Source organism: Salvelinus sp. IW2-2015, unplaced genomic scaffold (genome assembly GCF_002910315.2).
Source record: "Salvelinus sp. IW2-2015 unplaced genomic scaffold, ASM291031v2 Un_scaffold2093, whole genome shotgun sequence".
Taxonomy (NCBI): domain Eukaryota; kingdom Metazoa; phylum Chordata; class Actinopteri; order Salmoniformes; family Salmonidae; genus Salvelinus; species Salvelinus sp. IW2-2015.
This window is the reverse complement of record NW_019943432.1, coordinates 204,048-220,629: the sequence shown is the minus strand read 5'-3', so window position 1 is coordinate 220,629 and position 16,582 is coordinate 204,048. Positions and strand designations below refer to the sequence as shown.

At 39.8% G+C, this 16,582-nt stretch overlaps 1 protein-coding gene and 1 long non-coding RNA gene across 3 annotated transcripts in view; one reads left to right on the top strand and one right to left on the bottom strand.

Moving 5' to 3' along the window:
• The window catches only part of LOC139024976 (uncharacterized), a 44,040-nt gene that overhangs the window by 12,107 nt on the left and 15,351 nt on the right, over positions 1-16,582 (bottom strand). The gene's annotated exons all lie outside the window — the stretch shown is intronic.
• LOC112072936 (uncharacterized) overlaps positions 9,163-16,582 on the top strand; it is a 12,252-nt gene continuing 4,832 nt past the window's right edge. The window contains exons 1-4 of one of the 2 annotated variants that reach the window (XM_024140315.2): positions 9,163-9,446; positions 11,426-11,462; positions 11,727-11,754; positions 15,783-15,835. In XM_024140315.2, the coding sequence (XP_023996083.1) occupies positions 11,750-11,754; positions 15,783-15,835 (58 nt within the window). In that variant the 5' untranslated portion in view covers positions 9,163-9,446; positions 11,426-11,462; positions 11,727-11,749. The remainder of the gene's footprint in view (positions 9,447-11,425; positions 11,463-11,726; positions 11,755-15,782; positions 15,836-16,582) is intronic. The other variant, XM_024140314.2, reaches the window with a different exon arrangement.

Below are 16,582 nucleotides of genomic sequence, written 5' to 3'. Positions count from 1 at the left end.
TGCAGACATGCAAGTACAGTAGGCTACTGGAGTGCTCAGTTTGTTTGCAGTTTTCAGAGTTATATGTGTCTGTTTACACTCTAGTGAAGTCAACCTGGTGTCATTGCATAACAATAGAGTGAAATCTGGTGAACATTTAAATGTTTGTATCAAGAGAGAGAGAAGCAAGAGACTGGAACCTTGAGAGAGTGACAGGCAGACAGACAGACAGGCTGACTGCAGAATAACATCATATTTTGGGATTTAGGCCTAATTCCCTGTGTGAGTTCCCCAGGCTTCTCTCTCTCTATCCCTGGCACACTGCCCATCTGACCAATGCCAGTCTATAACTTTATCTACCTCAACAGAGTGAGACCTGCATCTAATCATAATGTAGGTTGTAATACAGTCTTCATAAGCTTATTGTGTCCACTGACCAGGAATACGTTACAGACTATTTATGATTTCTTAATGCTATGACTCATTCAAGTGGACGTGCCCTGCCATTAACCTCGATCTATGCTATATTAATCCCCTGGTTCCATCCCTGTAGCAGTTACTATGCTATACAAGTCAAGGCTCGAAGTCAAATAGTGATATTATTTTCAGGGTAGTATTCATATGTGCAATGAATAGCAACTGCATGGATTTTGAAAAGACTTAAGAGGGTCCAGTCAACATAAAATCTACTGTATTCCATCATTAAATCATTTAACTCTCCTTATGGATCATTTAGATTCCTCAGGAAGTCTGTCTGCCTCCTTCTGTATCAAGTGTTTCTTGTAAGAATGTAAGAGATCTGCAATGTGTTTTTGTTTGAGATGGCTGCCTCGCTTCTAGTCCCACGCATTTCGCTACACTAGCAATAACATCTGCTAACATGTGTATGTGACCAATACAATTTTGATTTGATAACATGTGACAAAATAAGACATCAGCAAATTTGGAATATAGCTTCCCGTTTCTTACAAGATGTCAGTGATATGAGAGGACGAGACACACAGTATGTCATACTTAACTGTAAAGAGCTTTTTAATTTTTTTCATGGGCCTAATAACGTAGTAGAACACTGTCATCTTTTAAATCCTGCAAATGCCACCTGCTCTTTCATAGGCCAATGCCAAAGAGACACTAATATTTCATCAGGAGTGCTGTGCTATCAATGATGTGATCAGAGGGCAGTTTTAGCCTGTGGAGCCAGTTCTGCTCTGCATGGAGACGATAGATACTCCAGGGTTGTGTTCATTAGGAACCAAATGGAAGAAAACTGACTGAAACAGGGACAGATTGCCTAGAATTGTCCAATAAGAAGCTCAATTTATTTTGCTCCGTTGCATAATGTAAAGCATTTTTTTTGTTACATGCCCTAATGAGCATAACCCAAGGCTGAGTGCTGAGCACACCCACAACGTTCCCATGGTGACTCAGCTATGAGCTCATCTCTGGAGCCCAGTCACAGAGTTCACAGTTATGTCTTGTTCTGCTTGGCTTTTGAAAGAAGTACAGTATCTACAAGGTAGAATTCATTCAGATGTTTCTCTGCTAGTAGCAGTATCTGGTCAGTGTAGGGACTGTACAGCCTCTTGGGGTTGTATCTCTTCTTTAGTCATTTCATTCTTCCATCTTTTTGGGTTGTTGGGATCAGGGATGATGTGAGTGTTTCCTTTAGTAGATTTTAAAACAAAAGATACACAAGATAGCTTCTCATTTGGAAATTCTGGGACACATGCTAAAGTGTCAGTCACCATTGTTGGCTAAGTATATTTCTCTCTAAACAGCCATGTGTAATTTCGTTAAAGCTGTTAGTATGAGCAAACTGATACTGAAAACATTGCATGCAGTGTAAGTTTATTTTTTAAACTCACTTCATATCTGTCTGTCGTCTGTCTGTCTGTCTGTCTGTCTGTCTGTCTGTCTGTCTGTCTGTCTGTCTGTCTGTCTGTCTGTCTTGTCTGTCTGTCTGTCTGTCTGTCTGTCTGTCTGTCTGTCTGTCTGTCTGTCTGTCTGTCTGTCTTTCGAATCTCACAGCATGACTGGTGTACTGAGTGTATTGTATGGGTTTGTGCCATTACTTTCTGTAATTGAGAGAAGAGATGGTTGGTTGAGATAAACCATGTCATACTGTACACTCATAATTGTAAACTGTAAATGTGCAATATAATTTGGAACCATGCCAAGTAGATTCTGTCATCAACTACTTTCGTCTCTCGCATCTCGGATTTACATACAGAATAATACGAAATCCTCTGAGACCAGGCTGTGCAGTGAACATGATCGCTAGACTCCAATCACCCAAATCAAAACACATTTACACCKTCAAGACAGATAATTCCTATATTAACCTACCCGCAACTTGATGGTATATGGTCTGTGATTAAATAATCCATTATCTAATGRGAGAAYGTAGCGCTGCTTGCGTGGCGAAACGCAACGARCTTGTTCATAGCCTACCTGTKTGGAGATTSGCGCGCGCCACCTGACCTGACATACTTGAGACATTGATGCGACCATAGTAGCCTAGACTGTACCTGCAGCTCCGCAATCCACACAGCTCCCYTTCCCTGGTCTRTCCAACAGCTTTAACAAAAMCTGTTTATTCTTTTCTTGATCCGTAGCCATGTTGAGAATGTATTTTCTAATTAAATTAATTGATCGACTCCAAAKCCMCGAAAGTGAAGGCTGAAGGCTGTTCGAGCGTWGTTAAATAAWATCCACTGTAGTTGTCACTCACTGGACACCGGGGGCWGTGATGTGATGAAAACACGATCACATCTGAAACATGGGAAATATTGTCCACGTCGCAATAATTATTATGAAAACATATATCCAACGAAATGTACAGCTGAATATTCCGTGTGATTTCCACCCTACTCTTAACTCCCAGTTCCTGCTCTCTACACATCAGTGTTCTCTATATCTCTCTCTCAAAATTGAGACCTCAAGCGGACATTCAGTTCTTGAAAACATTTTCCAAGGCACTCCCATTACAAACAATTTCCCTTCCGTTTTGCTTCATCTTAATCGATAACTTTATTGATTCTCTGTAGCTCAGGCTGGCTGAAATGTCATGTTGGCAAAAACGGGCATTTACCTGTTCTGGAATGTTTAGTKCGCTGAAAAGTATAATGGAATTTGTGCAACCAACTGACTAAAATGTATATTCGGTAGAAAAAGACTAATCAGTAGGTGCCCATTCACATCACTTGGGGGTGAGTGGGGCATCAGTCACACACTGTAAGGGTACTACATTATTTATGGCTCTGCTCCCTCCACCTTTCCTTCAGATGAATAATCCTGAACACTAGAGGGTGGTAGAGCTGCATCTTGGCGTTTTATTKCCGCTCTCTTGACAACTCACCGGCATCCAGCAAATTTAGTGACGTCTCCATTTCAAGAGAATGTAGACCTATGTATGCTACCAATGTAGACCTAAACTTTAAACCAGCCATGAATCCACAGAACACTAAAATGGCAGTATGAAGATGACTCTTTCTGGTCATCCTRAAGAGCTTTACTGCGCATCATCTTATTTATTTAGCCTTTATTTAACCAGGAAACTACTGTAGGAACCTTGTTTGCAAGTGGGGCAATAGGTCACCAGGAAATAGTCAAAGTTGCATTGAATTTTTGAAAAAATGTGTATTTTTGTTTGACGTTTTGATGTAGAGTGTAGGCAGCAGACCAACAATAATATATTTTACCATTCGGCAAACAGTGTTACGAAACCACCTAGCTAGTCTACTGATTTTGCTACACTCTTTATGTCTATGGATCCTAGGCATAGCTAAATGGTCTGTAACCTGATTGAATATTGTGTGCATTTACATGAGAAGTCAGAGTATGCAGGCCGTGTTGTATACATGTGCCTCCATGAAACAGCAACCTTACCTAGGTCCAGGTCCAGCTCCGTCTCCTTGGTCGGCCGGCCCAAGCAGATTATTGTGTGTTCAGTTGATGGTGACAGAAATAAGTACAGTGGGGTCCAAAATGATGGGGTCCCTTGATAAAGATTCATTTAAAAAAAGACTGCATTAAATAAATAATACAAATACTGAGCTACATTGTACGCTCAATAAAATGTCAATGTTCTATTATTTTATACTAATACAATTGCTCAGAGAAAGAGATTATGTTTAACAAGTAATAAAAAATTTTTTTTACAATCCATGTGCCAATGCCTTTTAGCAAACTACAGGCGGCATCCAGCAAACTACAGGCCATGGTCAGATTACATGAAATTAGAGCTCTTAGGCCACGCACACCAAGAGTGGGTCTGGCCTTCAAAAGAACAACGCATATGCAGAAAATACTTCATCCCTACTGACTGCAAAGGGAAGCACAGCCACGAGCTGCCCAGTGACACGAGCTTACCAGAAGAGCTAAATCACTTATATGCTCGCTTCGAGGCAAGCAACACTGAGGCATGCATGAGAGCATCAGCTGTTCCGGATGACTGTGTGATCACGCTCTCCGTAGCCAARGTGAGTAAGACCTTTAAACAGGTCAACATWCACAAGGCCGCTGGGCCAGACGGATTACCAGGACGTGTGCTCCGGGCAWGTGCTGACCAACTGGCAGGTGTCTTCACTGACATTTTCAARATGTCCCTGATTGAGTCTGTAATACCAACATGTTTSAAMCAGACCACCATAGWCCCTGTGCCCAAYAACACWAAGGRAACRTGCCTAAATGACTACAGACCCGTAGCACTCTCGTCCGTAGCCATGAAGTGCTTTGGAAGGCTGGTAACGGCTCACATTAATACCATTATCCCAGAAACACTAGACCTACTCCAATTTGCATACAGCTAAAAACATATCCACAGATGATGCCATCTCTGTTGCACTCCACACTGCCCTTTCCCACCTGGACAAAAGGAACACCTATGTGAGAATGTTATTCATTGACTACAGCTCAGCGTTCAACACCATAGTGCCCTCAAAGATCATCACTAAGTTAAGGACCCTGGTACTAAACACCTCCCTCTGTAACTGTTTCCTAGACTTCCTGACGGGCCGCCCCCAGGTGGTAAGAGTAGGTAACAACACATCCGCCACGCTGATCCTCAACACTGGGGCCCCTCAGGGGTGCGTGCTCAGTCCCCTCCTGTACTCCCTGACTGCACGGCCAGGCACGACTCCAACACCATCATTAAGTTTGCAGATGACACAACAGTGGTAGGCCTGATCACCAACAACGACGAGACAGCATATAGGGAGGAGATGAGAGACCTGGCCGTGTGGTGCCAGGACAAAAACCTCTACCTCAACGTGATCAAGACTAAGGAGATGATTGTGGACTACAGGAAAAGGAGGACCGTAGCAAAGTAGCTAAAAAAGTTGTAAGTAGTTGAAAAATTGATATTAGCTAAAATGCTTAAGTTGTCCGTGATGAGATTTGAATTCGCAACCGTTAGGTTGCTAGACGTTTGCGTTATACGCCCACCCGACCAACCACCCTACTTTCATTTTTGCCTTATGTTTATTTCATCTTTATTTAACCAGGTAGGCCAGTTGAGAACAAGTTCTCTTTTACAACTGCGACCTGGCCAAGATAAAGCAAAGCAGTGCGACACAAACAACAACACATAGTTACACATGGAATAAACAAACGTACAGTGAATAACACAATAGAAAAATCTATATACAGTGTGTGCAAATGAGGTAAGATAAGGGAGGTAAGGCAATAAATAGGCCATAGTGGCGAAATAATTACAATTTAGCAATAAAACACTGGAGTGATAGATAACCATCTGTGTTATGTAGCTGTACTAAACATAACATACCATACTAATGTGAGTGTCCCGGATTTACATTTACTATGTTACCAGGCTTGCAGAAAGTGTGTGACACTGAACTTGTGTAACACTGGACAAATACAGACAGTATGATGAATAGCTACATTGATGTTACTTTATGACACAAACTTATCTTGTAAATATTTTTTTGCAAATAATAAATGAGAATTCCTGAAAGTTGGTTGGTTTTAGTTTCCTCCTGCTGCTATATCTTGGACCAGATCTCTCTTGAAAAATACATTTTATCTAAATATAAAATAAATAGATAAACAGGTTTTGGGGCTAACTCAACCATCCTACCACCTGCGTACCCAGCTGGACGAGGGGACTAAAGGGGGCTAAGCCCCCCTCATTTGAAGCAAAAACAATCTGCGCTGTGTCTGCACAATGGACAGGGCGCCCCACGGTGTGTGTAATGGGGCTATGGGCGGTTAAGTATCACCCATTTGGGTTTCCATAAAAATCAGGAATGAGCTCCTACAACACAGAAGTAAGACTACAGGGCCATAGCTGCAGGAAGTACGGCAGAACGGTTTAGCCTAGACACTATTATGGAAAGATTTGACTCTCACGAACACAATGGCGTTCTCCATTTTGCTCTACGACCCCCTCAAGAGTCTTGACACTCGTCTGAAGACGGTACAGCTGATCTGCCAACTTCTGTCTCTAGCGTCCGAACAGTGGGGGCTACTCACTAACGTACATGTCAGTTGTTTTGCTCTAGGACACCCACAGGCCTCACAAGGTTGTAAGTCGCTCTGGATAAGAGCGTCTGCTAAATGACTTAAATGTAAATGTAAATGTCTGAAAAAATTAAAAAATGAACCGTTTAAAAAATGTATGGAGGTACAGTATATAGAGACTGTTTAGTGCCAAAAATAAGGGGTTAAATATCAGATATAGGTCAGACACTTTTTTTGGGGGGGGACCATCTGTTCTTCCATGTAGTGAATCTGTTATTCAATGCATTTGTATGGGTTAATAGCAGTAAGGCCAAATAAAATTGTTCATCAAATAATTTGTATATTTTTTTATATTTCAAGGGGTCTTCAAATTCTAAATCAAATAGCTAAATGATCCTTGGTATGATCTTCTTAAAATAATTCCATATAGCTTAGTAGAACCCCCCCTTCTCCGGGTTACAGGGCTTAGACTGTTTAGTTCCAAACATAAGGAGTTAAATACATGTAAAAAAACATTAATTAGAGGATCTGCAGATCTTTGCAGGAGGGGCTCCTCCAAATAGGATCGGACCTCTATTATGGCATCTGCTGAGGGATTGCTTCGTGCTGCTTCCCCAGTTGCTCTCTCGTCAAACAGCATCCAAACAGCAGACGTTTGTGGCACTTCTGCTGGTGCTTCTGCTCCATCGGATCCCTCTTCTTCCTGTTGCCCTGGTGCCTGAGCCAGCTGACTGCTGGGGCTGTCTCTCCCTGCTGCTGAGGTTATTCTTTGAAGAGCCTCATCAATCGCTCTGGCATCACTGAAGGCTAACTTCTTAAAAGTGGGGTCAAGTGCAGCAGTTTCTGATAGCAGGGGATTATATTCCATTCTGTAGAACTTTTTGTCCATTGATGAACATAGGGTGTCCATCAACTCTGTCACATGTGCTGTGGTTATATTTGCTTCTCTCTGGCGGCTGGCTGTGATTCGCTGCAGACCCTTACACAGGAGTATCATTTTTGAGGCTGTCACATAGCTGAAACGAGAGAACAGTAAATTATTAGTTCAGGTTCATGTTTTGTCTACTGATACTACATTCTCATCTACTGCGCATTTACATATATAATACTGGATTAAATAATGATGTAGTAATAACTGCTTACTGTACCTCTCTCCACTGATCTCCACAGTGACCTGCTCAAAGGTTTCCAGGACTCTGCACACCTCCTCCGACACCTCCCATTCCTCTTGGGTCAGAGCATCAACAGGTGCATTGACAATGGCCAGGGTAGAGATGATGGCATCCTTTGACTCAAGAAACCGCATCAACATATAAAATGTTGAATTCCACCTTGTAGTGCAGTCTTGTTTAGGCCTCAGCTCAGACATCCCCATCTGGTGTTGTGTAGACTTTAGTTTTTCAGCGCCTACTGTGCTCCTGTGGAAGTATTCCACAGCTGCTTTCACTTTGTCCACAGTGGGCTTCATCACCTTCAGAGCATCTCTTATAATCAGGTTGATTGTGTGGGCAAGACATGGATGATGGGTCCATTTTAAAAAATTTCATGGCTTTGGTTATGTTAGCTGCATTGTCGCTAACACAACAGACCACTTTTCCATCTACTTGCCATTCCTGGCCACGCTCAACAGTTCCTCTGCCAAGTTCTCTGAGGTGTGACTGTCGCTGAACTCAAAGCAGTCCAGAAGACAGTTAGACATCGAAAAATCTTCAATGAAGTGACATGTAACCGACATGTCAGATTTGGTTACCCTTGATGTCCAGCAGTCAGTGGTAAGGCAAACTGCAGTAGCTTTTTGGACTCTTTCCCGCACTGAAGCCTGTGTGCTCTCGTACAGTTGTGGAATAAGTGATCTTGAAAGGGTTTTCCTGCTCGGAATTGTGTACATTGGATTTAGACTATTGCTATAATTTCTAAAACCTCTGTTCTCCACGATCGAAAATGGCTGGCAATCATTTTAGCCAATGAAATATCAATTTGGCCATGTTTTGCTACAGACATTGGCATACACTGATCCATAGAAGACTGCGTTGCTGTGGGTCGCGGAGTAGGCCTACTTGACTGAGTGGATACATCTCCACGTGTGGAGGTGCTGGCTCCACCACTATGCTGTGTACCCGCCAGGCGAGCTAAAACAACATTCTCAGTGGAACAGAATGAGAAGTGGAGGAGCCACACCTATGCAGAGGAACAACATGTCAGCAGGCTCGTCCAGGGCAAACATCGCCTATACCGTTCTGGCAAGCTACATCAGTTGCACTTAAAAAGTCGCTAACTTAGGTTGAAAGTATTAACACAGATGGCACAACATATCCATGCGTATCATGGCATCCAATGACTTTGTTATACCTGTATAAGTGGTATTATTAGAATAAGCTGACAAACATTTCTGTCAAATCAATTCAAACCTATATATTGTTGTATGCAATAGATGGTTCAAAGGGGAAGTGAGCTGCAATGGTCCCCAAAAATTGTTGTTTTACTGACAAGTTAAAAAGTGCCTTTGCCTCTGTAACAGTAAAACTTTAGTCCGTTCCCTCGCCCCGACCGGGCGCGAACCAGGGACCTTCTGCATACATCAACAACAGTCACCCACGAAGCCTCGTTACCCATCGCTCCACAAGGTCTCAAAGCGAGTGACGTCACCGATTGAAACGCTATTAGCACGCACTACCGCTAACTAGCTAGCCATTTCACATCGGTTACACCTCCATGTCTTTTTCTAAAGTGAAAGTTGGTTAAATCTAGCTACTAGTCTAAAGCCCATGCCTCAGTTTATTTTTCAGTCATGAACCTAAAATTAAGTATGACGCACACAGCACATTGCCTAGTACTTTTCCAGTGAAATATACTGTCCTCCCAAGCTCTTCCGTGTTATCAGACGTGTCAATGTTGCGTAAACACCGAACAAGGGCGAAAACGACCTCCTTGTTCAGGCAAGAAGAGAACAAAGACGAGTCACTACACTTTTGACATATTTTAACCTGGTAAGCTGTTACGATAGACTTGTTTGTAATATAGTTGTTTCGTTGAAATTGTGATATCCTTTAGGAAATGTATGATGTTTATTTTGTGCCAATTACTATGACCATAAACATTGGTTCTATGGTATCGGATCCTGAGTAGGCTAATAATAATAAATATAGGTCTGGTGAAGAAAGGTGTCTTTGGTGAGAAGAAAGTGTTTTAAACTTTGGCTCGAGAAAGCCATTAGATACATTAGATAAGTAGCACTGCTGCGTTTACATGCTATTGGTTTACATGGTTTACACGGTTTACATCAGTTCCGACTGGGAAGTTTCACTTGAATGACCCTTCAAATCAGAATTACAAGTCGGGAAACTTTGAGAAAATTGGAAGTTGTGACCTGCCGAATTGTGACCATTGACCTTTTACATTGTCAAACAAAAGATGAGAAATTTTCAACAAAAGATGACAACAAATCCGTTTGGCAACTACAATATGGGTAGGGCGTAATGTAGCTAGTTTGATAATATTGTCAATGTTAAGCAAGCTGGCTAACTTAATTATAAGCAACGTTAGTTAGCTTATCAACCAAGCTAAAAATCGTATTGGTTGAAGACTTGTTACGACCAAAAAGCACATGAATGAAGCAAAGTCCTATTTCCAACACCACTGTTAGGGAATAGAATGCTCCGACGAGCACATGAACGCAGCATTAACCTACATGGAATTCCGAACGCTTCATCGCCACACGCGAACTGAATGCTCTTATAGAAAGAAATGCCTATAAAAACGCATCTAACTGATGGGATAGAGAAGCTACATTCCTTGCCAAATGACGACAGTTTTATCACAAATTCAAAATGGACTGGTTGACTGAAGTAGGAAAATATATATTGCAACAATGAGTTGCAGTTTTGGAAGAACTGCTTCACTTTCGGTTTAGGTTACTTTGCGAGTCAACATGGCAATATCGTAAAAAATGATATGAAAAATGCTTTTTAGTATTACTTTAAGGTTAGGTTTAGGAATAAGTTTAACAGTGTGATTAAGTTTAGTATGAAGGGTTAGGTTTAAAATCTGATTTTAAGAAGCGAAATTGTAGAAACAGGCTTCTTACTTTGTAGCTGGGATACCTAGTGACGACTCTACTTTGCAAACTGCTAGTGGCATTTAGAATCAGTTAGTCTCGGCTATTAGCCCCCTAAACATAGACAGGATCCACACTGAAAATATGCAAAAACATTGGTTTGACAAAGTCAAAGAGGGTATTTTCATCAGAACCATTAATGCTAGGCCTACTCCCCAAATATATCGTAATTCATCCCCATGCAGTGTTCAATTAAGAATTGTTAATACATTTAGATCATTCCAAGGAACCGCCATAATGAACTAAATCGATCGTCTGTATATCGAAAAGAAGACAGATTTAGGTTTGTAACCCTGAAACATATGTCTTTCAACTTGCCAAATTCAGCCCTGTTTCAAATGATCACTCTTTCAGAATAACGGTTCAGACGCGAGAAGCAAATCACTTCGCACTATTCTGTTCTATTTTCTGTTATTACGTCATGTTTATACTATAAATAGGTGTCTTGACTGACACGGGCTCGGGGAATAAGAACTTCTATATTAGAAAAACAAGGCTGTGTCATTGCACAGCCATAAGCTTCTATAAGCAAGCTCTACTCTTCTGAGGTTACTACCTTATTGAAGATGTGTTCCAGGATATACTATAACCAGTTGATATTTCATTTTCAATGCACGTTTCTTAAATTGGCACTTGCTGTATTTTATTGACTGAATATAACTACATGAGACAATTTAGGAATTAGGATTCCTTCCATGTAATGATTATGATACATTAGGTATTATTGGCATATAGATAAATGCGCGCATATATTTTTTTCTCCAGTGTAGACATTGTTCAAAAAACAACATTATTTATTTATTTTGTACTGGAGTTCTCGAAAACTAAAAAATTGTAAATTCCCTTACCTAGGTTTATACGGAATGTTTAGGTGATACAACTATTTAATGTAAGCCTATTTCAACTTTATTTGGTGTGTTTCACTCAAATCAACTATTTATTTAAATGACATTTTTAAAGTATAATTTAGTTATGTTAATTGATGGGATGATAGCCCAATCAACAACAACAACGTTATATATATATATATATATTATATATATATTATATATATATTATACATAGACAGTATTTATTTATATGTGTTTGTTTCCTGTTTAAGTGCTTTTTTTGCCCTACTTGTTCACCTGCATTTGTATTGTTTTCCCCACAGTCATCGGGTGAATCACCACATCAATGGGGTAAAGAGATTTTAATATATATTTTTTAAAGATATTAAATATATATATATTATATATATTTTCAGTACTAGTAAACATTTTGGACACACTTACTCATTCAAGGGTTTTTCTTCATTTTTACTATTTTCTACTTTGTAGAATAATAGTAAAGACATCAAAACTATGAAATAACACAAATAGCACATATGGAATCATGTTGTAACCAAAAAAGTGTTAAACAAATCAAAATGTATTTTAGATTTTAGATTATTCACTGTAGCCACCCTTTGCCTTGATGGCAGCTTTGCACACTCTTGGCATTCTCTCAACCAGCTCCATGAGGAATGCTTTTACATGAGGAATGCTTTTTCCTTCACTCTGCAGTCCAACTCATCCTAAACCATCTCAATTGGGTTGAGGTCGGGTGATTGTGGAGGCCAGGTCATCTAATGGAGCTCTCCATCACTCTCCTCCTTGGTCAAATAGCCTTACACAGCCTGGAGGTGTGTTTTATGTCACTGACCTGTTGAAAAACAAATGATAGTCTGACTAAAAATGTGTCTTTCAACTTGCCAAATTGAGCCCTGTTTAAAATGATCACTCTTTCAGAATAACGGTTCAGATGCGAGATGCAAATCACTTCACACTATTCTGTTCTATTTTCCATTATTACGTCATGTTTATACTATAAATAGGTGTCTTGACTGTGACACGGGCTCGGGGAATAAGAGCTTCTATATTAGAAAAACAAGGCTGTGTCATTGCACAGCCATAAGCTTCTATAAGCAAGCTCCACTCTTCTGAGGTTACTACCTTATTGAAGATGTGTTCCAGGATACACTATAACCAGTTAATATTTCATTTTCAATAAATGTTTCTTAAATTGGCACTTGTTGTATTTTATTGACTGAATATACCTACATGAGACAATTTAGGAATTAGGATTCCTTACCTGTAATGATTATGATACATTAGGTACTGTAGGCATATAGATAAATGCGTGCATATATTTTCTTCTCTAGTGCAGACATTGTTCTAAAAATAACATTATTCTTTATTATTTTTTTGTACTGGAGATCTTGAACACTCAAAAAAGGTAAAAATGCCCTTACCTAGGTTTATACGGAATGTTTAGGTGATACAACTATGTATTTAATGTAAGCCTATTTCAACTTTATTTGGTGTGTTTCACTCAAATATACTATTTATTTAAATTACATTGAAAATTATATCATTTAGTTATGGTGATTGATGCCCAATCAACAAAAAACTGGCGTATAATCTGCGTCTCACAAAGACACGGCGGTTGGAACCAAAAATCTCAAATTTGGACTCATCAGACCAAAGGACAGATTTTCACCGGTCTAATGTCCATTGCTCGTGTTTCTTGGCCCAAGCAAGTCTCTTGTTATTATTGGTGTCATTTTGTAGTGGTTTCTTTGCAGCAATTCGACCATGAAGGCCTGATTCACGAAGTCTCCTCTGAACAGTTGATGTTGAGATGTGTCTGTTACTTGAACTCTGTGAAGCATTTATTTGGGCTGCAATTTCTGAGGCTGGTAACTCTAATGAACTTATCCTCTGCAGCAGAGGTTACTCTGGGTCTTCCTTTCCTGTGGCGGTCCTCATGAGAGCCAGTTTCATCATAGCGCTTGATGGTTTTTGTGACTGCACTTGAAGAAACTTTCAAAGTTCTTGAAATGCACTTGAAGAAAAGTTCTTGAAATTTGTAGTTTCTCTTTGCATATTTGAGCTGTTCTTGCCATACTATGGTATTTTACCAAAATAGGGCTATCTTCTGTATACCACCCCTACCTTGTCACAATGAACCTGATTGGCTCAAACGCATTAAGAAGGAAATCAATTGCACAAATTAACTTTTAACTAGGCACACCTGTTAATTGAAATGCATTCCAGGTGACTACCTCATGAAGCTAGTTGAGAGAATGCCAAGAGTGCAAAGCTTTCATCAAGGCAAAGGGTGGCTACTTTTAAGAATCTCAAATATAAAATATATTTTGATTTGTTTATCACTTTTTGGTTTACTACATGATTCCATATGTGTTATTTTATAGTGTTGATGTATTCACTGTTATTCTACAATGTAGAAAATAGTAAAAAATAAAGAAAACCCCTTGAATGAGTAGGTGTGTCCAAACTTCTGACTGGTACTGTATGTGTATATATACACACAGTGGCAAGAAAAAGTATGTGAACCCTTTGGAATTACCTGGATTTCTGCATAAATTGGTCATAAATTTGATCTGATCTTCATCTAAATCACACCAATAGACAATCATAGAGTGCGTAAACGAATAACACACACATTATTGTATTGTTCTTGTCTATATTGAATACATCATTTAAAAATTCACAATGTAGGTTAGAAAAAGTATGTGAACCCCTAGGCTAATGACTTCTCCAAAGCTAAATGGAGTCAGGAGTCAGCTAACCTGGAGTCCAATCAATGAGATGAGATTGGAGATGTTGGTCAGAGCTGCCTTGCCTGTTAAAAAAGGCTCAGAAAATTTGAGTTTGCTATTCACAAGGAACATTGCCTGATGTGAACCATGCCTCGAACAAAAGAGATCTAAGATTAAGAATTGTTGACTTGCATAAAGCTGGAAAGGGTTGCAAAAGTATCTCTAAAAGCCTTGATGTTCATCAGTCAACGGTAAGACAAATTGTCTATAAATGGAGAAATTTCAGCACTGTTGCTACTCTCCCTAGGAGTGGCCGCCCTGTAAAGATGACTGCAAGAGCACAGCGCAGAATGCTCAATGAGGTTCAGAAGAATCCTAGAGTGTCAGCTAAAGACTTACAAAAATCTCTGGAACATGCTAACATCTCTGGTGACGAGTCTTACGATACGTAAAACACTAAACAAGAATGGTGTTCATGGGAGGACACCACAGAAGAAGCCACTGCTGTCCAAAAAAAACATTGCTGCACGTCTGAAGTTTGCAAAAGTGCACCTGGATGTTCCACAGTGCTACTGGCAAAATATTCTGTGGACAGATGAAACTACAGTTGAGTTGTTTGGAAGGAACACAGCACACCAAGGAAAAAGGCACAGCACACCAACATCAAAACCTCATCCCAACTGTAAAGTATGGTGGAGGGAGCATCACGGTTTGGGGCTGCTTTGCTGCCTCAGGGCCTGGACAGCTTGCTATCATTGATGGAAAATTGAAATCCCTAGTTTATCAATACATTTTGCAGGAGAATGTTAGGCTATCTGTCTGCCAATTGAAGCTCAACAGAGGTTGGGTGATACAACAGGAAAACGACCCAAAACTCAGAAGTAAATCAACAACAGAATGGCTTCAACAGAAGAAAATACCCCTTCTGGAGTGGCCCAGTCAGAATCCTGACCTCAACCCGATTGAGATGCTGTGGCATGACCTTGAGAGCAGTTCACACCAGACATCCAACGAATATTGCTGAACTGAAACAGTTTTGTAAAGAGGAATGGTCCAAAATTCCTCCTGACCGTTGTGCAGGTCTGATCCACAACTACAGAAAACGTTTGGTTGAGGTTATTGCTGCCAAAGGAGTGTCAACCAGTTATTAAATCCAAGGGTTCTCATACTTTTTCCACCCTGCACTGTGAATGTTTACATGGTGTGTTCAATAAAGACATAAAAACATTTAATTGTTTGTGTGTTATTAGTTTTGTTTGTGTGTTATTAGTTTAAGCAAACTGTGTTTGTCTATTGTTGTGACCTAGATGAAGATCAGATCAAAATGTATGACCAATTCATGCAGAAATCTAGGTATTTCCAAAGGGTTCACGTACTTTTTCTTGCCCCTGTATATATATATGAGGCTCCAGGTTATTTAAATGACGTTGGTCCACACTTTGTTTATTACATTTATTGACTTGCTGAATTTCATTTGTTTAAGAATTTACTCAGGGCATGTCTGGGTTCTTTACCTAGTTTGCAAATGTGTAGTTCTTCTTTTTACATACATTTTTTAGATAAATTCATAGATAATTGTACAGTTTAATAAAATAATACTTATACTGTTTTTATCATTTTATACAGGTTGTTACAGAAGGTGAAGACTGAGTTTCTTCGCTGTGAGAGGGGAAAAGAAGGTACCGGCCGACTTTCTTTTTTTGTTGTATTGCCATCCAATGGCCTTTGTATTCAGCCACTCCCCAATGCGGCTTTAAAAGGAAATGTCTGATTCAGCTGACATATGAAGCATTTACTGTGAATGTGATCTCCGTGACGTTGGGTACATTGCCTTTAAAATTCGCATTGCCTATTACCCGCAATCGGATTGATTACCGGGTTTTAGACAACCCTAGACCCCAAATTCAACATGTTTGTTTTCAATAAACAATTTCAATAAATAATCAAATTCCATGATAGAGAAATATAATATAATTTGAAGATAAAGTTGCTTGCTTAACGGTGATGAGTGGCCACTAGGGCCCCTCATTCACTATATGCGAAACACCGGTCTAGTTCGACATTGCAGGCGACTGAATATTAAAATGCTAGCTGATCCCATACATTTCCATTAATTGTGCTAACTCTAGTTAGCATTCCCTCCAGAAACTACTTTCAACTTCCTTCAAACTGCATGTAGAGATATAAAAATGGTATCCATGAGTTCACCTGACTTTGGTTAAGTAGAACAATTGCCAAAATCTCAAACTATTCCTTTAAATGGATTTCAAAGTTATTGGCCTTTCAGAATTCAGTGTTCCAAACAACCTCCATTTCTAATGTGTTCGTATCTCAGATGTCCTACTGTACATTTGGGACCCATTAAAACAAGCACTACTAACTAGTCACGGTTCTAAATGGGAACACATCAAGTCTATGAAGTTTGT